The sequence below is a fragment of the Notamacropus eugenii genome, chromosome 3 (genome assembly GCF_028372415.1).
Source record: "Notamacropus eugenii isolate mMacEug1 chromosome 3, mMacEug1.pri_v2, whole genome shotgun sequence".
Classification (NCBI taxonomy): Eukaryota; Metazoa; Chordata; class Mammalia; order Diprotodontia; family Macropodidae; genus Notamacropus; species Notamacropus eugenii.
In genome coordinates this window covers 111,133,433-111,155,121 of record NC_092874.1, presented here as the reverse complement: position 1 = coordinate 111,155,121, position 21,689 = coordinate 111,133,433, and the positions used below count along the sequence as shown (strand labels likewise).

The 21,689-nt window shown below is 39.9% G+C and overlaps 1 protein-coding gene across 2 annotated transcripts in view; it reads right to left on the bottom strand.

The window, feature by feature from the left end:
- Nucleotides 1-14,634, bottom strand: part of CREB3L2 (cAMP responsive element binding protein 3 like 2) — a 173,728-nt gene extending 159,094 nt beyond the window's left edge. Inside the window, exon 1 of one of the 2 annotated variants that reach the window (XM_072652614.1) lies at nt 14,104-14,634. In XM_072652614.1, coding sequence (XP_072508715.1) covers nt 14,104-14,205 — 102 coding nt within the window. In that variant the 5' untranslated portion in view covers nt 14,206-14,634. The remainder of the gene's footprint in view (nt 1-14,103) is intronic. The other variant, XM_072652613.1, reaches the window with a different exon arrangement.
- Between the last annotated feature and the right edge of the window lie 7,055 nt (nt 14,635-21,689).

Below are 21,689 nucleotides of genomic sequence, written 5' to 3'. Positions count from 1 at the left end.
GGAATACAATGAAGAAACTGATATAAATCTTCCAAAAAAGAGCAGCAAAAAAGGGATAATACATAATTGGGAGGGGCAGTACAATGTTACAGGAAAGATAACTTTCAGAGATTGAAAAACGGAATGGAAAGAGTCAGTGGGAAGGGAGAGGTTAACAAAAGGAGGGGAAGGAAGAAAATAAGTACAGAAATAAGGACTCCCAAGAGGAGGGGAAGGGTTTTTTGAGCAGAGAGATCTTGGAGTAAGGTTCAATTACCCAATTACCATGGTAATTTACAATTGCCTTAATAGGAGAAAGCTGACTATGACATTCCTTCAATTCCCCCTGGGGGAATCTAGCCCTCCAAAAAACCAGAACATCAGGAAGAACTTGACTGATTCATGAGTAGCCATAGCATAAGTTCAGAGAGATCATAACCTTGGTGCCCAGACCCCCCATTTCAGTGTCATTTTCTCTCGCCAAAACTCCCCATCTGGGGGGAACGCCCCAATGTAAAGAGGAGGGAAAGGGAACTGATATGATCCTGTGTACCCCAGAATGTTGATTTTCGGGTAAAATTTCAAAATAGGATTGTATAATTGCTATCCTCAAGATGGTCTCCAGAGGCCTGGATTCCACATGGGCTTCTAGTTTGGATACCATATTATGGGGTAGAGGACCCTTCTGTTCTTGGAGGCTATGCCAGCAGAGAAAAAGCTCTGGAAGCCTCTTTTCCAGAGCTAATAAAACTTCTAAGTTGTAGCCATAGTAATGGACTAGATCTGTCTTCTGAAGACAAACTTAGCTACACAGAAAGTACCCACACCAGAAAAATAGCAGATTCTTGAAATGTGGAAGTATGAAACAGTTTGTTTTGCTCTGTCTGTTCCAAATCCACAGATGGCCGGCCCCCTTAACCTCAGCCAGCTGTGTCCAAATTGCGTGTCCTTGGTTTCAAGAGGAACTGCCAAGAGAATAAGGATGAATCTGGGCAAATCCAGGTGTTGAAATGGAAAAGCAATTTTTAACAGGATGTTCTACTGGCAATGGATGAGACATGGCATATACATGTACAAATAATAGCAAATGCAAATTAAATGTGATAGCTAAGAAAATTGACTTCATTACATATTTGGAAGCAAGATATTTCACACACACCTCTTTTTTTCCCCTCTCAAGACTTCTTCCTAAACCATTAGTGAGGAATGGGGAAAATTTTAAAACTTTGCATTGCATTTTACCAAATGAGACTTGAAATGGAAGGTCTGCCTGAGTTTTGGGAGGAAAAACACATAGATGGTTTAAAAACACCAATGACTAAGATGTTATCATCACTTTTCCTCATCCCTACTCTTCTACCATAGACCCTCCATATTATGCCACCCATAAATTTTGGGATTGTAATGAGATAGGCATGACTAGTCATTTCATTCAATCTTCCTGCTGGCCCACAAGTGAGAAACAGATGCTTCACTTAAGAAAGAAATGTGAAAGTCAAACTCTACTACAGGCAATCTCCAGCTCCTGAATGGGAGAGGGTCCAAAAGTTCATTTATCTCTCAGTTGCTTGAGCTCAAAACACAGTTCCCCATAGAAATGCTGGTATAATTAGCTCTTAGGTTCACAGGCTAGCCCAACAAAACCTAGCTAACTAACTTGTAATGTAGAAACCTGAAGGTCCAAGTTTAAGTCTAGGTTCTGCCACTGAATGGCTATGTCCCTTTGGGCAAGTCACTCAGTCTCTTGCAGCCTCAGTCTCCTCATTTGCAAAATGAATATTGCATCCTGTTTCAAGTGCTGGACACAACTTCTTTCACCAGAGTCCACTCCTCTGGATGAAAACTTTCTCCCTGCTATGGTACTCTGATCTTATGATAAAAGGGACTTCTTTTTACTCCCTCATCTAAGGGACAAATATGACCCATTCCTGGCAGTAAAGTGGCTTCTTCTCTCTTCCTTCCCCTCTCCTTTTCCTTTCCCACTACCCCCAGTGCTAAGAGGGAATCACTTCCTCCTTCCTTGTCCTGTAGCATTAGAAGAAAGAAAGAAGTTTGATGTTAGCAAATGGTGATGAAAAACCACCTCAGGTGTAGGCAAAGAAGCTGGAATATGAATATGAAAGGAAAATCTGTATGTCAGGTGCTTGCATCTGACAACCTGGAAAATGGGAAGAACCTAGGATTTGAATTTCAAAGACCTGGGTTCTGATTTTGCCCTTAATAGGCCATATGATCTAGGATCAGTCAGTTTATCCTCCCTGAGAATCAGTTTTCCCAACTGTAAAAATGAAGTTAATACCACTTATATATCCTACCTTACAGTATTTTTGGCAAGAAGAGCTTTGTAAACTGTAGAGTGCTATCTGACTTTAGAGCTAGTTGTTCTAGGGGGTAGAGTGCTAGATTGGGACTCAGGAAGACCTGAGTTCAAATCTTGACTGAGACATTTACTAGCTGTGTGACCTTGGGTAAGTTATTTACAACCTCTCTCAGCTTCAATTTCTCCATTTGTAAAATGGGTACAAAAATAGCACTTACATCACAGAGTTGTTGTGAGGATCAAATGAGATAATATCTAGAAAGAATTTTACAAATCTTAAAGTGATGTATCAAACATTAGTGATGATGAAGAAAGAAGAAAAAGAAGAGGAATGTAAGCCCTTATCTCCATCTGTAAAGGTGAATTTTCTTTGGGATTTTAACAAACCATTTAAAAAATATGTTTTCCACTCAACTGTCTTCATGCCTGTAATCCTTTTTAAAAAGTTTTATTGACACTTTGTTTTTCTCACACTCATCATTTCTCAATATATGACCCACAAATACACACCCTGAGACCTCCTATATAATAATAAAAAAAAAAACAGGCTAGCAAAACTGACCAACAAGACAACTTCACCTGACAACGAAGATAACATTCTGGCCTCAAAGTACCTCACCTCTCAAATACCTACTTCTACAGGCTCTGAAAGCAAATACTTCAGATGAGAACCAATCAGTTCCTTTTACTGCTTCCATATATTAATGATTCACTTGTGATTGAGGCTATATTAGGCATTAAGTTGGATAAACCACCACTCCACTGCCCCAGCGGGAGGAACAGGATGGAAAAGGCCAAATCCTTGACTTCCTTTGTTTATTTCAGTTTCCTCTGGTGCACCTGAATGGAAGGGCTAATGATAATTGCCACCGCATATAACTTCTCCCCATCCCTGCCTCCCCTCCTTATTCCTGCCCCGCCCCCCCCCACCAAACTATTGTTTTATAAAAAATACATCTCAAAAAATACAGTGACAAGAGTATGGACTCTTAGAGCTGGAAAAGAATTCCAAGACCACCTGAAAAAGATTCCCCTCTACAATGTGCCCAACAAGTAAACCCTCATCCAGCCTGTGCTTAAAACCTCCAGTGAGAACTCAAACACTCCCTCCCTACCTTTGAATAGTTCTAATTGCTGGGATGTTTTCATCAAGTTAACCCTGGCCCACAGTTCTAGCCCCAAGATCTTTTTAGACTCATATGCTGCCTATCCAATCTGTTAAGTCCCTCCAAACTCTGCAACATTTGCATATCTGAGAAGCATACCATCTATACCTTGATCCAAGTCACTTATGGAAAATGTTGAACAGAAGAGGACCAATCATGGATTCCTAAAGCCTTCTACTACAGAGCTCTGTCCACTTGACCTTCCTCTGGGTGTACACACACCCTTGCAAAAGAGGTCCAGAGAACATTTTCCTCCATGACTAGTTCAGGTTCTCAAGTCTAGAAGCCCACATGTTGCACAGAAATTGAAAAGGGGCAAGAATCTTCTAACTAAATAAAGGGATGAAAGCACGAAATGCTCAAGTCTTAGCATAGACTAGAAAGAGGAAATAGGGCAAGCATACTTACACACCTACTTCAACACCAGTGACTGGGTCTCCAACAGGAATTTAACACTGATTAAAATACCTGTTATAAATTCATATAATAGAATGCTGGACTTGGAGTAAGAAAGACTGGGAACAAGTCCCATTTCTGGAACTAATCAGCTGTATGACCAGGATGAAATCATATAACTGTCTGGTACCTCAATTTCCTCATATGTAAATAATACCACTGACAGAAGTATAATATAGACATAATACTACCTATCTCACAGAGCTGTTGTGAGGCTCAATTGTCCTACCAATTTTTAAAGTACTATATAAAAGCTGATTATACAGTAAACACTCGGCCACTTCCAGGAGGCTGAAAATTACGCATAAGACAAGGTAGCCCATCTTCATTAAGTCCATGCTCCCAATGAGTCAAGACTTATTACACACATTAATACGCACACACACGCACACACACACACACATACACACACACACACATACACACACACATACACACACACACATACACATACACACACACACACACACACACACATACACATACACACACACACACACACTCAGACTTACCTACTACTATCCCTGGCGAGGTAAGCTAACATGCAACCTTGCAGAGCCTTGGGGAAAGGGTACAAGACCATGGCCAGAACCCAAACATGAATTTAATAGTGAGAAGACATTTTAATATTCTCCAGGCTTTCTCAAAAACAATCTGCTCCATCAATTGAAATTATAAATATAGGCTCCTCAGCCAAAAGGAATTCCCCTTATAAAGCTACTCAGACATTTCCAAGGTAGAGAAATATGAAAAGACCAGGATTTTCCACACTGACCACTGGAAGATGACGTGGTGGTTGTTGTTTGTTTTATTTTTCCCCCTCCAGTCTCCTTTCACATGCCAAGAACTTTAAAGAGATTTCTTTCTGATGCTGGAAAAAAAAAAAAAAAAGGCTTCCCACTGCAGTGTCTGTCTTTTTTAGTTCCTTGTTTTGTCTGGATTTTTAAAGATTAAGTAGGCTAGGGAGCAGAGACTACAAAACCCCCAAATTGCACCTGACAGTTGAGCTGAACAAATCAGATACACAACTAAGTATGCAATGTAAAGAATGCTCTAGCAACTTTGGGTATTAAAACAAATAAATAATCCCTTTTGTCAACCTAGAGATTAATCTCTAGTGAAGTGTCTCAGGGATCTGTCCTTGATCCCATTATCATTTGATTTGGATGAAGGCATAGATAGTATGCTTGTCAAATTGGCAGATGACATGAAGTTAGGGAGGATAGCTAATCCACTGGAATGCAGAATCAGAATCCAAAAAGATCTGAATAGGCATGAAAAAAATGGAAACAGCTTTAACAACATGATGATCATGAACAGTATTAAGTACTAGCCTTCACTTCTGAAAAATTAGCTATAGCCCTTTAGCTTCTAGTTTTTTGCCAACAGCAAAGAGTAAAAATTAAGGGAATGCCCATCAATGGGAAATAACTGACCAAACTAAGGGAAATAGATATAATGGAATAATTTTGTGTTGTAGGAAATGAAAGGGATGGTCTCAGAGAATTCCAAGGACTGTATAAAGTGATGTAGAATGAAGTGAGCAGAATGAGGTGAGCAGTTGTCAAGATGAAAGCAAGATTATCAACACAAACAACTTTGTTAAGACTTCAGAACTCTGATCAATGCAATGACCAACCATGATTTCAAAGAATTCATGATGAAATATGAATGAAAGGTGATAAACTCAGAGCATAGTTTGGGGTATATATATATTTTTTATTTTTTGGGGCATGGTCAGTACCAGAATTTGTTTTGTTTTACTATGCATGTTTGTCACAAGAGGGTCTTTGCTATTCTTTTTCAAAGGGAGGAAAGATAGATGGGGAGGGAGGAGAAAAAATAGATTTTTATTAATTAAAAAATAAAATTGAATTTAAAAACTAAAACTAGATAAATACAAGCAGGACACAGGGCTAGACTTCAGTTTTTAGAGAGGGCAAAGGGAAAGGGACAAAGGCTTTAAGTGGATTTCAAAGTTGATAGGAATCTATATGATATGCAAATGAAAAAAATTAACGCAAACTGAGGATACATTAATATAACTATAATATCTAGATGGAGACAACTTTGTTTAGTTTGGCCATAGAAGGCAAATAGCAACAATGGGTAGGTAGAAATTCCAAGGCAGTAGATTTTAGTTAGTTTAGTTCCTAATTATTAGAACTTTCCAAAAAATAAAATAAAATCACCTGATTCAAAAGGTTCAGCATCACTGTACATCTTTTAAGCAAAGACCGAGTGTCTATTTGTCTGGAATGTTGGAGGGAGCTCTTTAGGCATGAGCAGGAGTATTCATGGCCTCTGAGATCCTTTCCAACTAAAAGACTTGATATGATTGATACCTTTAGGGTTCAATTTCTTTCACACAGGACAAAACCAAACCAAAAATATAATCATGAATTTTAAAGACTGCAGTCTATACTTATGACCTGGGGAAGGAGGCAAGAAAATGTGCTTAGATTAAGCCATTTTATATCACATAAAAAAGAATTCAAGAGTTGTCTCCCACTTCTAGTGAGTCAGCAGATCTTTATCTACAGAAGACAATATGTTAGAGAATATGGATAAACAAAATTATCTGAGAGATTTTACATATGCCAAGTATCAGATAACTCAAAGGTTTGGTTGACCTGACATGAGGATATATAACTCCTGTGGGCACACATGTTGAATAATTCCAGAAGTTATATAAAGTGTTAGCACTAATTCTATATAAAGTTTTAGACAAAGTTTACACTCAAAGAAGGAAAACACCAGTAAAACTAAATAAGCTCTTTTTGGCTAAAGAGGGGACGTCTGGCTCAGGGCAGGTGGGACACTGAAAGGCTTTGGCCAAGCTGGACGACCAGTAAAACCTTAGCTGAGACACAATGAAGTTCAGGAATATCAAAGCTCTAAGTAGGGAGCTCTGTTTCTCAGTGTTTACATAACAGGCCCAGAATGAGTCACATTCCCAGAGATAAATTCCTCACAGAGATAAAGATGGCTCAAAGTTTCTTTAGCCTTTATTAACTACATAAATACTCCTGACAAATTTAAGGTTTGCTCAGCTTGGGGAGAAGGGGAAGAAAGGGTGTGGCTGGCTGCACTTCAAGGCCTACTACAGTAGGCCTTCTTGTTGAGTTGGAGGGATCCCCAGGTTTCAAATTTATCTGCATGGAGATAATAGTGGAAGTCTCACAAAAGAATGAGTATCTCAAAGGAGTAAGTGTTGAATAAGAAAAGGAGAGCCAGAATTGAGAAACACACTACATTTAGAGAGTAGGAGAAAAAGAAACCAGGGAAAGAAGGGAAGGAATACTAATGGTGAAAAATCACAGAGGCCAAGAAAGAGAGAGAATCAAAAATAAAGGGGTGATCCATAATGTCAACTGCTGCAGAGAAGTTAAAAAAAAAAGGAAAGGCCTTTTATATCTGATTCCTAGGAAGTCCCTAGTGACCCTTGATAGTGCAGTTTCATGAGTAGTCGGGCTCAAAGGCAAAATCTTCTAGGGGTTAATGAGAGAATGGGTGATAAGGAAACTGAGACAAAGGGTGGAGACTTTGGTTCTAAAAGTTTGACAGTGAAAAGAAGAAATTAAATGGTTATTTGAAGAAATAGCCTGGTCAAGCAAAGGGGTTTGGTTTTGTTTTCAAGATAATAGGGTCCAATATACTTACTTAGACAAGGGAGATGGAGACAGTGATGATGGGGATGCTAAAGAAGACAGAGAGATTGGGAAGAAACTACCTGTGATAAACTGTTAGGGAGCAAGGTCCCAGATTACATAAATGGGAGAGGGATTCTGAGCAAAATATGAGGGTGGATGAGGATGCAGGCACTAAATAGCTTCAACTTTCTCAACAATGCAGGAGGCAAAGTCACCAGCCAAGTGTGAAGAGAGAAGTCAAGATGAGGATTGCTGTGCCTGGTCAAGCCCAAATGAGAAAGACATGATTGTACCTAACTTGCCGAAGCATATTTCAAACTAACCAAAGCCATCTTACAATATTTAAATAGCTATCTCTCCAAGACACTACATTAAAAAAAATTTCATGAAAGACCATGTAGGTCAGGAGTTCTTAAACTAGGCTCCATGAACTTATTTTTCTTAATATTTTGATAACTATATTGAAATCTAATTGGTTTTCTTTGTAAATCTATGTATTATATCTTATGCATTTAAAGACATTCTGAGAAGGGATCCATAGGCTTCGCTAGATTGCCAAAGGTATCCATAATACATATAAAAAAGCTTAAGAAACTTAAGATCTATACTTCCTCCAAGACCCAGCTAAAATTCTATATTCTACAACCAGGGTGGGGAACCTGGGGCCTTGAGACCACAAGTGGCCTTCTAAATCTTGGGTGTGGCCTTTTGACTGAGTCCTCGCTTTACGGAACAAATTCTTTCCTTAAAGGGCTTTGTTCTTTGAAGTTTGGATTTGGTCAAAAGACAGAACTTGAGAGCCTAGAGGGTCACTTGTGTCCTCAAGGCCAAAGGTTCCCCACCCCTGTTCTACAGGAAGCCTTTGCCAATCCCTCTAAATCCTAGTTGTTGATTCCCCTAGTTGATTATCTTCAAATGATCCAGTCCATATTTCGTTTGTACGTAGTTGTTATGTTGTCTCCTCCATTTGATCATGAGTTTCTAGAAAGCAGGGACTGTTTTGTAGTGGTGGTGGTTGTTGCTGTTTTGCCTTTCTTTGTATCCCTAGGGCTGGGCACTTTGCTTAGCACAAGGTATTGACTAAGTCAAGTTCCTACCAATAGCATTCAATGATCCGTGGACCTTTTTACAAACATTTGAAAAGACATTTCTCAAGCACCACAGTGTATCCAGCCCTATTCTAGGGACCACAGGAGAGATGACAGAATTAGCAAAAAAATCATAGCTCCTGCCATGAAGTACAAAACTCTATACCTCAGTTTTCCCAAGGGAAGAAAAACAACTCATTATTTACAGATACAGAGTAAACTGAGAAGGTCTCCCACAGGTCTCCTTCGTTTGGTGGCCACAGAGAACACAGCATAGACAAGAGAAGGTAAAGAAACGGAATCATAGTTCTCCCTTCTCCCCTACCAAAAACTGGGGGGTGGGGGGAAGAAAATGATTTTTTTTCTTTTGAGTCTGACTTCACAGTGGCTTCACCTACAGAAGAATACAGATGCCCTAGTAGCAAACTTCCCTTCAAACTTACCTACAAGAGCATACCTGAATGGTTTTGAGATGGCCACTAGTCACACTGCTTAAACACTATAAGGCATCCACCTGAACACCTAGTGTCCTCTGCTCCAGGGAGAGTAATTACCATGTAAAGTGCAGCTTCCAGGAAAGACCCAAAAGGAAGGAAGGTCTGGCCTCATCAATATTTAAAGAGCCACCTGCCATGGAAAATACCTTCTATGACATATGAGCATCTGCCTTTCCTGATGCTTTGAACAAAGAGCAGAACAAGTCATTCTTGTCCAGCATGGCATGCATGCTTGTGGCCTCAGCTAGCTGCCTCGGGCCTTGCCATTTGATCCAGAAGCAGAAAGCCTAGATATTTTAGTAAACTAGGGCAATGTTTTCAGTGTGTCAGGATATATGAGTGTCTTGTGTGGATCTCACTGGTATGTAGCAGAGGCGGGGTTTCCTCCACAACTCCTCCCCCATCCCACTTCCAGATTTATCTTTGGTTTATAAATAAGATTACTGTTGCCCCTGTGTTCTATTAGCATAATTTAACACTATTTGTTGAGCCTGGCAAGTGATAAATTATGATTGAGTTTATTAATAATAATTTGTTGTTCAGTCATGTCCAATTCTTCATAACCCCACTTGGGGTTTTCTTGGAAAAGATACTGGAGTGGTTTGTTATTTCCTTCTCCTGCTCATTTTACAGATGAGGAAACTGAGGCAAACAGGCTTCAGTGACTTGCCCTGGATCACACAGCTAGTAAATGTCTAAGGCCACATTTGAACTCAGGTCCTTCCTGTCTCCTACCCACGCACTTTATCTATTGCACTACCCATCTCTTTCATTCCATAGAGAACCATTCTTGATTTAACACTGTTTTTGAATCCCTTTTGGGGATTTTTTTTTTTGTTTTTTTTTTAAACACTAAAGTCATTTCTATACGTACCCCACCCCCATTCTAAACACTCCCTCAGAATAAAGAAAAAACACCAAATAAAACTATTCTACATTCTAAATTGATTGTATCTACTAAGAAGAGGGAAGTGTGCCTCATTACCCATTTTCTTAGAGTGAGGTGGTTCACTGATCTATCAGAGTTTAGCTGCCCTTTGACATTGCTTTTATTAACACTGTGGTAATTTTTAGACTACTTTTACACTTTTGATGAGCTAAAGTTTCCTCATGAGAACTGATGACACTAGTATTAGATAATAGGAAGGGCAATCGAAGAGTTTTTGGAAACTCAGATTCTAGTTCCAGGTCTACCACGTGCAGCCTTGGGCCAAGTTACTTTCCTTCTCTGAAGCTCAGTGTCCTGATTTGTTAAAATTAGATGAGAAGACTAACACTGGTATACTATTTCAAGACAAGTCACTAAGCTAGGAAAAAACATCAGTCTAAGCAGATCCAACTAACTCATGGATGACTGGGAAGTGTGTGCATATCAACAAGTCACTGTAACATCAGCCTCCACACATTAATGCTTCCAGGTTTCCTAGATGGTGATCAAATCAAGGATTCTTCAAGATATTGGGGAAAATGACAAATCATACCTCCTTCTCCCCATCCCCAATTCTCACCCCACAGGGCTACATCAAGTAAAACTGACTTTGCCTCACTTTCCCTTACCTGATTTACCCCATCTCTAAGCTTACAACACAAGAAACAAATTCTGACTCAACAAAATACTGACTTAATAATGTATTCCAGACCAATGGGAATTCCGCATATCCCAGACAATTTAGCATGCAACATTTAGGGGTGACATGTAAGACCACCACAAAGGTTCCCCAGTCACTGCCAGCACCCAAAAATAAAGTTCTCCTTGAATCTATTTAAACTTTCACTAACACCTCTTAAGGTAATAGTTCCCACAGAGAAATGGACTTGGAGTTAGGAAGACCTGGGTTTGAATCCCCACTTTCAACACTAATTAGCTATGTTGCCCTGGGGCAAGACCCTTAACCTCTAGGAACTTTATTTTCCTCATCTATTATGTCCAAATGATAATAGTGCCCACCCCCTGAAAGGTTGTGAGGATCAAATGATTTAATGTATATAAAGGGCTGCACAAAACTTAAAGTGTTATAAATTGAAACTTTAAAAAGATACCAAAGTAATATTGGTACTAAAAAGATAAGCTTTTGCTATGACTGTCTCAGAATCATCAAAAAAACACTACCAAATGCAATTCAGATCACTCTTTCTCTTCAAGTTTGGATCTATTTCAGTATTTATCTGCAAGGTCTATGCATATATATATGTGTATGTTTTCATATATACACATACACACATATATGCATATATGTATGTATATATATATATAAAGACATACACATTATATATATAGCATTATATACTACATATTATATACCTATACTTGTACGTATTATATTTATATATGATATGTGATTATATCTATTCCCCCCTAGGCTATGACAAACAGTTGATGCACAACCCAAAGAGTTGGTACATGTGTGGGTGTACTGATAGAGATAGATGATACACATAGACATATGTTGATATATACATTCATATACATGTATATGTATATATGATATGTATCGTAGCCAGAGTTTGTGTGAGTATATAGACACATAATGATACATATATACACACTATATATACACACGATATAGACATATATAGATACATACTCTAAATGTATGTGTGTATACATAATATTCTCTGTGTGCATGTATAGATGTGTGTACATATTCTGGCTATGAGATATATCATATATACATATGTGCATATGTATGTGTACATCAGCATGTGTCTATCTGTATCAACACTTTGTGTGTGTGTATGTGTGTGTGTATATCATACCCTTGACAACAGGTATTTTTCATCCACTTGGTTTTTCCTGTGCAGATAAGCCAAATATTTTTCATTTATTTGTGATATGATGAAAAGAGTGATGATGGATTTGGAGTCAAAAGACATGAGTTCAAATGTGGTATGCTGTTCACTACTAGATGAGAACACTGAAGCCCAGAGAAAAGAAAAAATTTACCTCTCTGGGCAAAAATGATAAGGTCGGAGTACGTGAATTCCAATCTAGCTGTGAATCTACGTTCCTGTGACTATTTAAGAGGCTCTATAGTGTTTCAGGGTTTGACACAATCAGCAAAATTTCATTCTCAAAAAGAAGCATCTGGAAGACCTCATGTCTATAGGTAAGTTATTTCATATGGAAACTGCATGGAACCATCTCCATGGCAGGAACAAACACCTTTTTCAAGTAGTATCAAAGTATCAGAGTAAATTAAACTTCCACTTTATGTCTGACTTTGCTTGGTAGTCATTATATTCATACCTTTCATGGTTTTATAGACTTTAACCACACCTTCTCTTTGACTGTCTGAAAGCCAGTTCTGAAAACTCCTAAAAATATGTAGGATGGAAACATGAAAAATGATCTGCTCCTGAGAGTAGTGATCGACTCTGTAATTCCAGACAGAGGCACTGGGAAATTTTTACATTCTTAAGACCAGGTAAAGGCATACAAGCTGTCCCAAAAGTTTGAGACACCTAGTGTCTAAGAATTACTGGACAGCCTCTCCTAGATGACTAAAATGGAAGCCCGACTGAAGGATATACCCCTAGAAGTTTTCTGACACACTCTATGTGCTCCAGGAAATTAAGGGAATCAAAATAAAATTACTGAAAGTGAGCAATGCCCTAAATGCCTACTTAGAGAGTTGCCCTTCCAAATTCATTCATTCTGAAAAATCTATCCAGCATTGTGCTAAGGACTCAGAATACAAAAATAAGATAATGCTTAAACTCCTGCAGCATATATTTCAGTACAGAAAATGAGGTGATACTAGCAACTCCAATGTAAATTAGAACACGCTAAGTGCATAACAAAGCAAAAACAAAGGCAGCTGGCTTGGTCTTCTCAGGACCTGAATTTGGTAATAAATTCATCAGATTACACTACACATCTGGTTACCACCTAGTCCCAAAGAGTCTCTTCTGTGGAAGCCCAGAGCTGTACATTTTTCAGACAAGGCTTTACTCATCCACCACAACTGCTGGAAGGGGCCTCATCCTTTTTTCCAAAGAAACTTAAGATAGAGGCAGAGACCCAAGAGAGGTGGAGCCTTTGTGGGCATTTTGCAGAAAAAGTTTCAAATATCCTGGCAGTGATCCTATTAAAAGAATCATGAAGGGGAAGTAGCCCAAAGTCTCTTATTTTCTTATTGGTGTCTTATATTTTCCCCTCCCCTTGAATTACAAACTTCTGTATTTACCAAGAAAGAAACAGAGATCACAAATAAAGTGGCCTTCTCTATGACGGCTGCTCAGAGTCCCGTTTCATAAACTTCAAAACAAAATCCATGCCTGATGACAGTCCCTGAAAGGGACTCCAACCTCCCCAGTGAAACCTTGGGGGAACGCATTTCTGAAATCTCCAGCTTCCTCACATTTTCCATACTTCTGGACTGCAGAACCGCAAAAGCCCAAAGTAGTACAGCCTCGCCCTAAAACTTAGCTTGGCTCTTCAAACAATAAAAAAAATGATGTTAAAAGGGAGAGGAAGAATGAGAGAAATGGCGGAATGGTATACTTTTTCGCCTTAATTGCAGCTTTCTTTTAGATATGCATGGACTGTGACTTTTGCTGTCTTATCACCAACGCTCATCAAAGATGCCATATTAAAACAGTGTTGATACCAGATCATCCCTGCCTCTGAGGGGGTTCTCGAGGGCAGTAAAGTGAGATTCCTGATGTGAAAGTGATTTGAGAAGGAAAGGCAGTGGTGTCGGAATTACGCGGGCCAGCTACCTTTCCTTTTACTCAAATAAATACAATTTCACCTCTCCCTGGGCTTTTCCTGGCAATGCCCCCTGGCCGAGCTCACGTCCTCCTGGCTTCCCACTCATCTTGCTTCCAGCTGTTCCCTTCGGAGACCTCCTCCTCCCTGCCCCCGCCCTCCCAGAGCTGCCGGCCCCGTGGGCACCCAGGGACCCTGCGGGATCTCCGTGAACCCCCTGCACGCCTCCTCACCGTGTTGTACATCAGGTTGTCGGAGTCCACGGGCTCTGACAGCTCGCTGAGCTTGCGATCCCAGTGCAACAGGTTCTGCTCCCCGCTCTCCAGCACCTCCATGGTGGGACCGGGAGCCCGCTGAGCCAAGGCTGCGGGGAGGACCTGGCACAGCTGGAGGCAGGCGGGCACCGAGGACACTAAGTTCTAGCGGTTAGCCTCTCTTGCCTGGAGGTCAGGGCTTTAATCCCTGAAGAGGATAAGGAGCCTCTCCTCCTAACAGAGGAGAAAGAGGAAAACCTGCCCTCCCGGGGTCACTGGAGAAAAGAAAGTGCCTGGGAGCAGGCTGGAGCAGGAAAGGAGACAGGCTGCCCGAACCCAGGACGCAGGATGGAAGGACTTAAGGGGGGCCCTCCCGTCCGACGTGCAAAGAGGAGGGGGCGTCTCATCCCAAGAGGATTCCCTTTACGTCTCCCAATATCCTCAGCCCCCTCAACTTTTCCACAGCTGGTCAAAACTCGAAATTCACACTCTGCTCCTGCCAGAAGCCTCGGCTGAAGACTCCTCCTCCTTCTAAAGATAAGAACCAATCGTGTTAGCTCTCGGTAGATCTGACCCAATCGGTGATGTACTTCTCCTCCTCGTCCCGCCTACATGGGCGGAGAGTGAGGGAGCTCCACCGCCCCGACTCTGGAATGTGGGAGGGGATTCCCGGTTTGACGTCACTGGGGAAACTCCTCCTCCTGGAGCCCCAGCTGAGGGGGTGGAGTTTTTCACTGCGAGCCAATGGAAGGAGATGACCCAGGGGTAACGGACAGGAAAGAAAACCACTGGAGACTGGGAAGCTCTGAGCCAACTGCCAATGAAATAGGGACAAGAATACTTTTTTTTTTAAAAGAACGGGGGCGAGCTGAGCTTCCGCTCGCATTAACCTGATCCAGTGAGAACCAGAGGTGGCTATGAAACTGGAAAGATCTGAGACTAGTTAAAGGTCTTGATTTTATACTTTGATATATTATAGTTTCCGAAGGGCTTTGGTTTCCTTCAACTCATTTATTTTATCAAAATTAATTTATTTTATTAAATATTTATTTAAAATATTTTATTGATATTTACTTTTATTTAGAATTTTAATTAAATTATATACATCTACGATTTATTCCCACAATTAGACAATATCCATAATGTATTCCAATTTATTGTGAACACCCTCCTCCAATTGTTCTCTCCTTCCCATTTCCTCCTGTCTCTTCCAGGACCTCGTTCTATTGATTCAATGGCAGAAGAAGGTAGGGAGGCATGTAGGGAGCAATTAATTGCCTGCAAAGAGCTTATATTCTAATCAATACAGTAGAGGTATGTATGTATGTGTATATATATAAAACTCTGTGAATAAATACGTACAAGTTAAATCATGGCAAATTCCTAAGACAAGTAGGAGGAATCAAATAACAGGTACCTTCTACTGGGGAATTAACGATGGATGGATGGATGGATGGATGGATGGATGGATGGATGAATGGATGGATGGAAAGAGAGAGGAGAAAGACACAAATATAGCCCCCTCCTCAAACAGCTTACCCATTAGGTAGAGACAATGCATTAAGGGGAATTAGAAAATGGTAGGGACAGGGAGACTTCACATTTGCGCTGAGTTTTGAAGGACAGGTAAGAAGTCAATATTGAAATTCCTCTCGTGATCTCTTTATTGCCAAATTCAATAGCCTTTTCCCTTTCTTGCAGCATTTGATGCTGCCCTCTCCTCCTAGATAGCCCCTTCTGGAAGAATCTTCTGTAATACCTTTTAGATTAATGTCTGATGACACCTTGACATTCCACTCATACAGTAAAAGATGAAGTGTACTTCTTTGATCATTCTCCTTATCACTTTAATTTGGACTAACTTTGGACCTTCTCTTTTTTCTTCAAGTCTCTTACACAATCCCTCCCCCCATCTTGGCTAAGGATATCATTTCATATTTCCCCCCCAAAACTGAGGCCATCTGTTTTGAGCTCTTTTTTCTCTCCTTTTCATTTCAAATCTCCCTGACATTATTTCTTATTAATTAACCCTTCATCCCAGTCTCTGATGATGCCATAGCATTTCTCCTTACCAAATTCTCTAAATAAGATCAAACTCTCTAAATTAACCCATCCACTCCCATCTTCTTTAGTAGATTACCTCCAATATCATCCCTTCTCTCTCTTTAATCTTCAGTCTCACTCTATTTACTGATTCTTTCCTGGTTGTTTGCACAAATAAACAAGTTTTTCCTGTCCTTAAAAACATTCTTTAAAATATTATTCTCCTCACCCCTTTCACGACCCATGACTGTCCCAAGTCTCTTCTCAACTAAATTTCTTGAAAAATCTATCTACCAGTGGAACTTCTGTTTCCTCTTTTCAAAACTCTTTATTATGGCTTACAATTTTATCATTCAACCACAACTGATCTATCCAAAATTGCTAGTGATCTTTTAATTGCCAAATCTAATAACCTATTCTTAATACTTATTCTTCTTGATCTCTTTTCAGTTGACAGCTGAGCTTCTGGTCTCTCTTCCCTGAATTTTTGTGATATTGGTCTTTCTTGATTTTTCTCCTACCTGTATTGACTGCTCCTCAGTCACTTTTTCTGTGTCTTCATACATGTCATGCCCACTTATAGTGGCTATCCCTCAAAGTTCTGTCCTAGGACCCTTTCTTTTTTCTCTCTATACTTCCTTTCTGACTGATTTCTTCAGATCCTAACTCATACATTCATTCTTCATCTCTCTGCATATGATTTCCAGATCTATATATGCAGTTTCTCTCCTGAGGTCCAGTCCCAAATCACCAGCTCCCTCCTAGATAAGCCTTAGGCCTATTAAACTCAAGATGTTAAAAAACTAAGCTTATTAACTTTCTCCCAAAACTTACCTCTCTTCTGAGCTTTCTTATTACTGTTGAGAGCATTCCCATCCTTCAAGTCACCCAAGTTTACAACTTCAGTGTCATACTCAACTCCATATTTCCCTTGGTCAATAACTTGTCAAATTTTGTCATTTCTACCTTTACAGCACCTCTTTATAGCCATCCCCCTTCTCTCTATTTGCATAGTCCCCCACCTAGTTCAGGTCTTCATCATCTCTTGACTGGGCTGTTGTAATAGCCTCCTAATTGGTCTTCCCACCTAAACTCTCTTCCCATTTCAGTCCATCTTATCACTCAGCTGTCGAAGTGGTTTTTCTAAAATGTAGATCCTTCCAAATAATCCACACTCGATAAACTTCAGTGGCTCCCTATTACATCCAAAACCAAATGTAAGCTTCTCTGTTTGGTATTGAAAACTCCTCACAACCTAGCCCTTTCCTGTTTGATAGTCTTCTTACACTTTACTCTCCTGCATGAGTTTTCAGTCCTGCTGTACTGGCCTGCTCCCTGTTTTTCACACATGACGACCTATCTCCCATCTCTGTGTCTTTGTACTGACTGTTCATACCTGGCATGACTTCCTTCCTTACCCCTGCTTCATAAAAGCCCAAAACAGCTCAACAGCCCCCTTCTGCAGAAGCATATCCTTTTTTCCCATCAATCCACAACTGCTGGTGCCTTTTCCTTGTATGTATCTTGTGTGCATCTTGCATATACACATATATGTATAGATTAGCTCTGTTATCTCCTCTATTAGGATGAAAGTTCCTTGAAGGAAGTTTTCTTTATTTCTTCGTGTTCCCAGCACGTCATGCATGCCTTGTACCTAATGGACATTTAATAAAAGTTTGTTGTTGACTGATTTTAGGTTCCTTCTAGCAATAAATCCTTTTGGTTTCATGCTCATCACTGGAGATCAAAGAGGCAGCTAGTGGAAATTAGTGGTGGGCTTGGAGTCAGGAAGACCTGGATTCAAATCTAGTTTCCCCACACTTAGTAGATGTGTGACCCTGGGCAAGTCACTTAACCTCCATTTGTCTCAGTTTCCTCAACTATAAAATAAGGATAATAATGGCACCTACCTCTCAGATTTGTGAGGATCAAATGAAGTGACATTTGTAAAGCACTTAGCATCTTACCTGATACAAAGTTGGAACTTAATAGATGTTTGCTTTCTTCCTTCAGAAGCTCATACACTGAGAGTTAGAAGGGACCTCAGAATCCATCTAGGCCAACTTCTTTAATTTACACATGAAGAAACTGATTCCCAGAGAATATTAAGTGGCTTGCCTGATCTTTCTCATCTCTCCACGGAGTGTGAAGATGCCAAGAACCTTGGTATAAAATGTTTGGAAAAGCATATTTCAGCAGTTTATCTGTCCTCTATATTTTTACATCAGCTTGGAGAAAGTCACAGTCTACTGAACTCTTTTGTGTTCCCCCCAAAGGCCAGCTATCTTCCTGTCCTGTATGCCATACTTCTGCTTGTGGAACTCATAATCTCTGCTTTAATCAAACTTCCCAGCAGAATGTAGAATTAATCATTTAATCAGTGTTTAGTGGTATCAGCGTAACAGTTGCTGACGCAAGTGAGCCTGCTTCTAGGAAAGTCCCTAATGATGTATAATAGCAGTGCCACTGAAAGACTTAAGAATGTGTGGATGTTCTGCAACTGGTTTTGGTCTGCTAACCAGGTGTTTAGGAGAAGCCTTTTCGATTGGCTGTGTAGCTGGAGCTGGAATGTGCTAGCCATGAGAGCTTTGGCCTTTTCCCTTTAACTGTTCTCTTGGTCTGACTCTTTCACTGATGACATTTAGTGAGAGTTAGTGTTTTGAGGGGAGAGGCCTTGGGCCCTCCTCACCAAACCTGATGTGTAGCTCCATGAAACAGACTTTAGTCCTTTGTTTCAATGCTTGTTATCCTCCATTTTAGGTGAAAGGATTGAGACTCCAACCTTATGCTTTCAGAATGTCAGGAAAGTGAGTCTATGGGTTTATGGGCTTCCCAGAGTCTCAGCATCCAGGTTTCATACCCAGCTCAGCATCAATGCCCTGCTTTTCCAAGCAGTGAGTGGACCTTTGGGACCCAGTCCGACAGTAGCTAAGATGAAGCCTGTCTGGTATGAATGTTGCAACTGAACATGAACTTGGTCAGATTGATGTTTTTTTAGAAACTATGTGCTATGTCTGAACCTTTCCTCCTCAGAAACTAAGGTAGTATAAGGGAGAATAAGCCCTGAAGTGTTGAGAGAAATGTTTTTTACTTTTATTCCTGCTATATCTTTGAAGAAATATCTTTTTGTATAAGTTAATTGATATTAAATGGTTAAATAGAACCCAGGTGCTACTCATTGGCACCTGAGTGAGGAAAATACAACCAGTAGAGGCTTGGTCCAATGGCATTACAAAAAAGGTACCCCAAGCTCTTCATGGTACCCCTAGGATCCTTAGAGGGAGATGCAAGCCATCTGGCCCTGGGATAGTTGTCTCCAATATACTATCAAGGGTGGGGAACCTGCAGCCTCAAGGCCTCCTGTGGCCTTCTAGGTCCTCAGAGTCAGCCTTTTGATTGAGTCCAAGTTTTGCAGAACAAATCCTTTTATTAAGGGGATTTATTCTGTGAAGTTTGAATTTCATCAAAGGATCACACTTGAGTACCTAGAGGGCCACATGTGGTCTTGAGGCTGCAGGTTCCCCACCCATTAGCTACATCAGTTTCTACTCTTATCTTTTAAAAATATCTTTGTTAACCCCACCCTAAGAAATAGTTGGCTTAATAAAACCTCTCACCTAAAGGTCAATAAAATAGTAGTCCAAAATTTATACTAAGCCTCAGTTCTCAAAAGTCTCCTAGATCTCAGTAATGGTAACAACCGTCTAGAAAAACTGCTCTTCAACTCATTTAGGATCAGAGAATCACAAAATCTGAGCTAGAAATGACCTCAGAGGTCATTTCATGTCTAGCCAATACCTGACCAAACCCTGCCTTTGCAAATCTTTATCCATCAAACATCCAGTTTCTGCTGGAAGATCCCCATTGAAGTGGAGCCCACTACCTTCCAAGTAGCCCCCATTCCATTTTTAAATATTTTTTATATATTCCATCTTGTATTCTCGAGGGTGGGGATAATTTTATTTATATCTTTGGGTGTCCCAATGCCTAGCAACATAGTATGTCATATAATAAATACTTGGTTGATTGATTTTGGATGCTTGAATCATTTTACAGAATATTTTATGGATGCCTTTTGGTTTTTTACTACACCAATGCTTTTCTATACTTCCCTTACTTATAAAATGCTTCTTTGTAACAAAGAAGCCCAAGGAACTGATGCAGTCTGACAGTAAGTGTATCACTTCTCTACTCGGAGGAGGGAAGAGTGTTTCATATTTAACATTCTGGAGTCAAGATTGGAATAGTGCTAAAAGTTTTTCCTTACCTTAAGCTTAAGTTTACCTCTCTGAGACTTCTATTCACTGTTCCTAATTCTGTCTCCTGGGTCCTTCTTCTTGTTGCTGTGGTTACTCAGTTGTGTCTGACTTTTCATAACCCCATTTGGGGTTTCCTTGGCGAAGGTCCTGGAGTGATTTGCCCTTTCCTTCTCCAACTCATTTTACAGACTAGGAAACTGAGGCAAACAAGGTTAAGTAAATTGCCCAGGGTCACACAACTAGTAAGTGTCTGAGGCCAGATTTGAACTCAGTCTTCTTGATTCCAGGCCTGGTGCTCTATCCAATGCACCACCTAATAACCTTTTTCTAAATCCTAGTCATTCAGTTACTTGAAGATAGTGATTAAGTTTCCTCTAAGCTTTTTCTTCTCCAAGATAAATATGTCCAGTTCCCTTCATTAAACTGTGTATAACATGGTAACTCCCTTGGTCCCCTTCTCTGGACATACTTCAGCTGCTCATTGCTTTTCCTCTGGCACCCAGAATGCAGCATAGTATTCCAGATAAAACCAGATCAGTACAAAATGACGAAGAACTATTGGTACCTCCCTTATAGATACCATGCCTTTCAATGCAGTTTAAAAGTTTTAGAATTTTTTGCCCATCACATCACATTGTTGATTAATATTGAGCAGTCCACTAAAACTTTCTGATTTTTTCATAGGAACTATTCTCTATCACGTCCCCTGTATTCTGTTCTTATGTGGCTAATTTTTTGACCCCAAGTAAAAGTTTTTTAAAATTTCTATTAAATTTTACTTTATTCGATTTGGTCCATTGTTTGAAACTTGTCATATCATCTTAGATATTCATTGTCACCCAATATGCTAGCTAGCCTCCAAGCATTGGATCATTTGTAAGTTTTTGAAAAGCATGACCTCTATCTATGCCTTAGATCAAGTCACTGTTTAGATTTGATGATCATAGGGCCACAGAGATTCCTAGGATGCTACTTAGAAACCTATCTCTAAGCAGACAACTGTTCACATGTTGCCTTTTATCATACATGACAATAACACAACAGACACAACAATAACAACTACTATTGGCATTTTGTCATTCAACCAAGTCTAAACTCACCTAACTCTGCTTTTTTCTAGTTCATATTTCTCCATCTTGTCCACAAGGATAGCGTGAATGACTGTCAAATGCTTGCTAAAAGTAGCCATGTAAGTCTGTAACATTACTCTGATTTACCAGTCTAATAACCCTGTCAAAAAAGGAAATGAAGTTAGTCTGACAT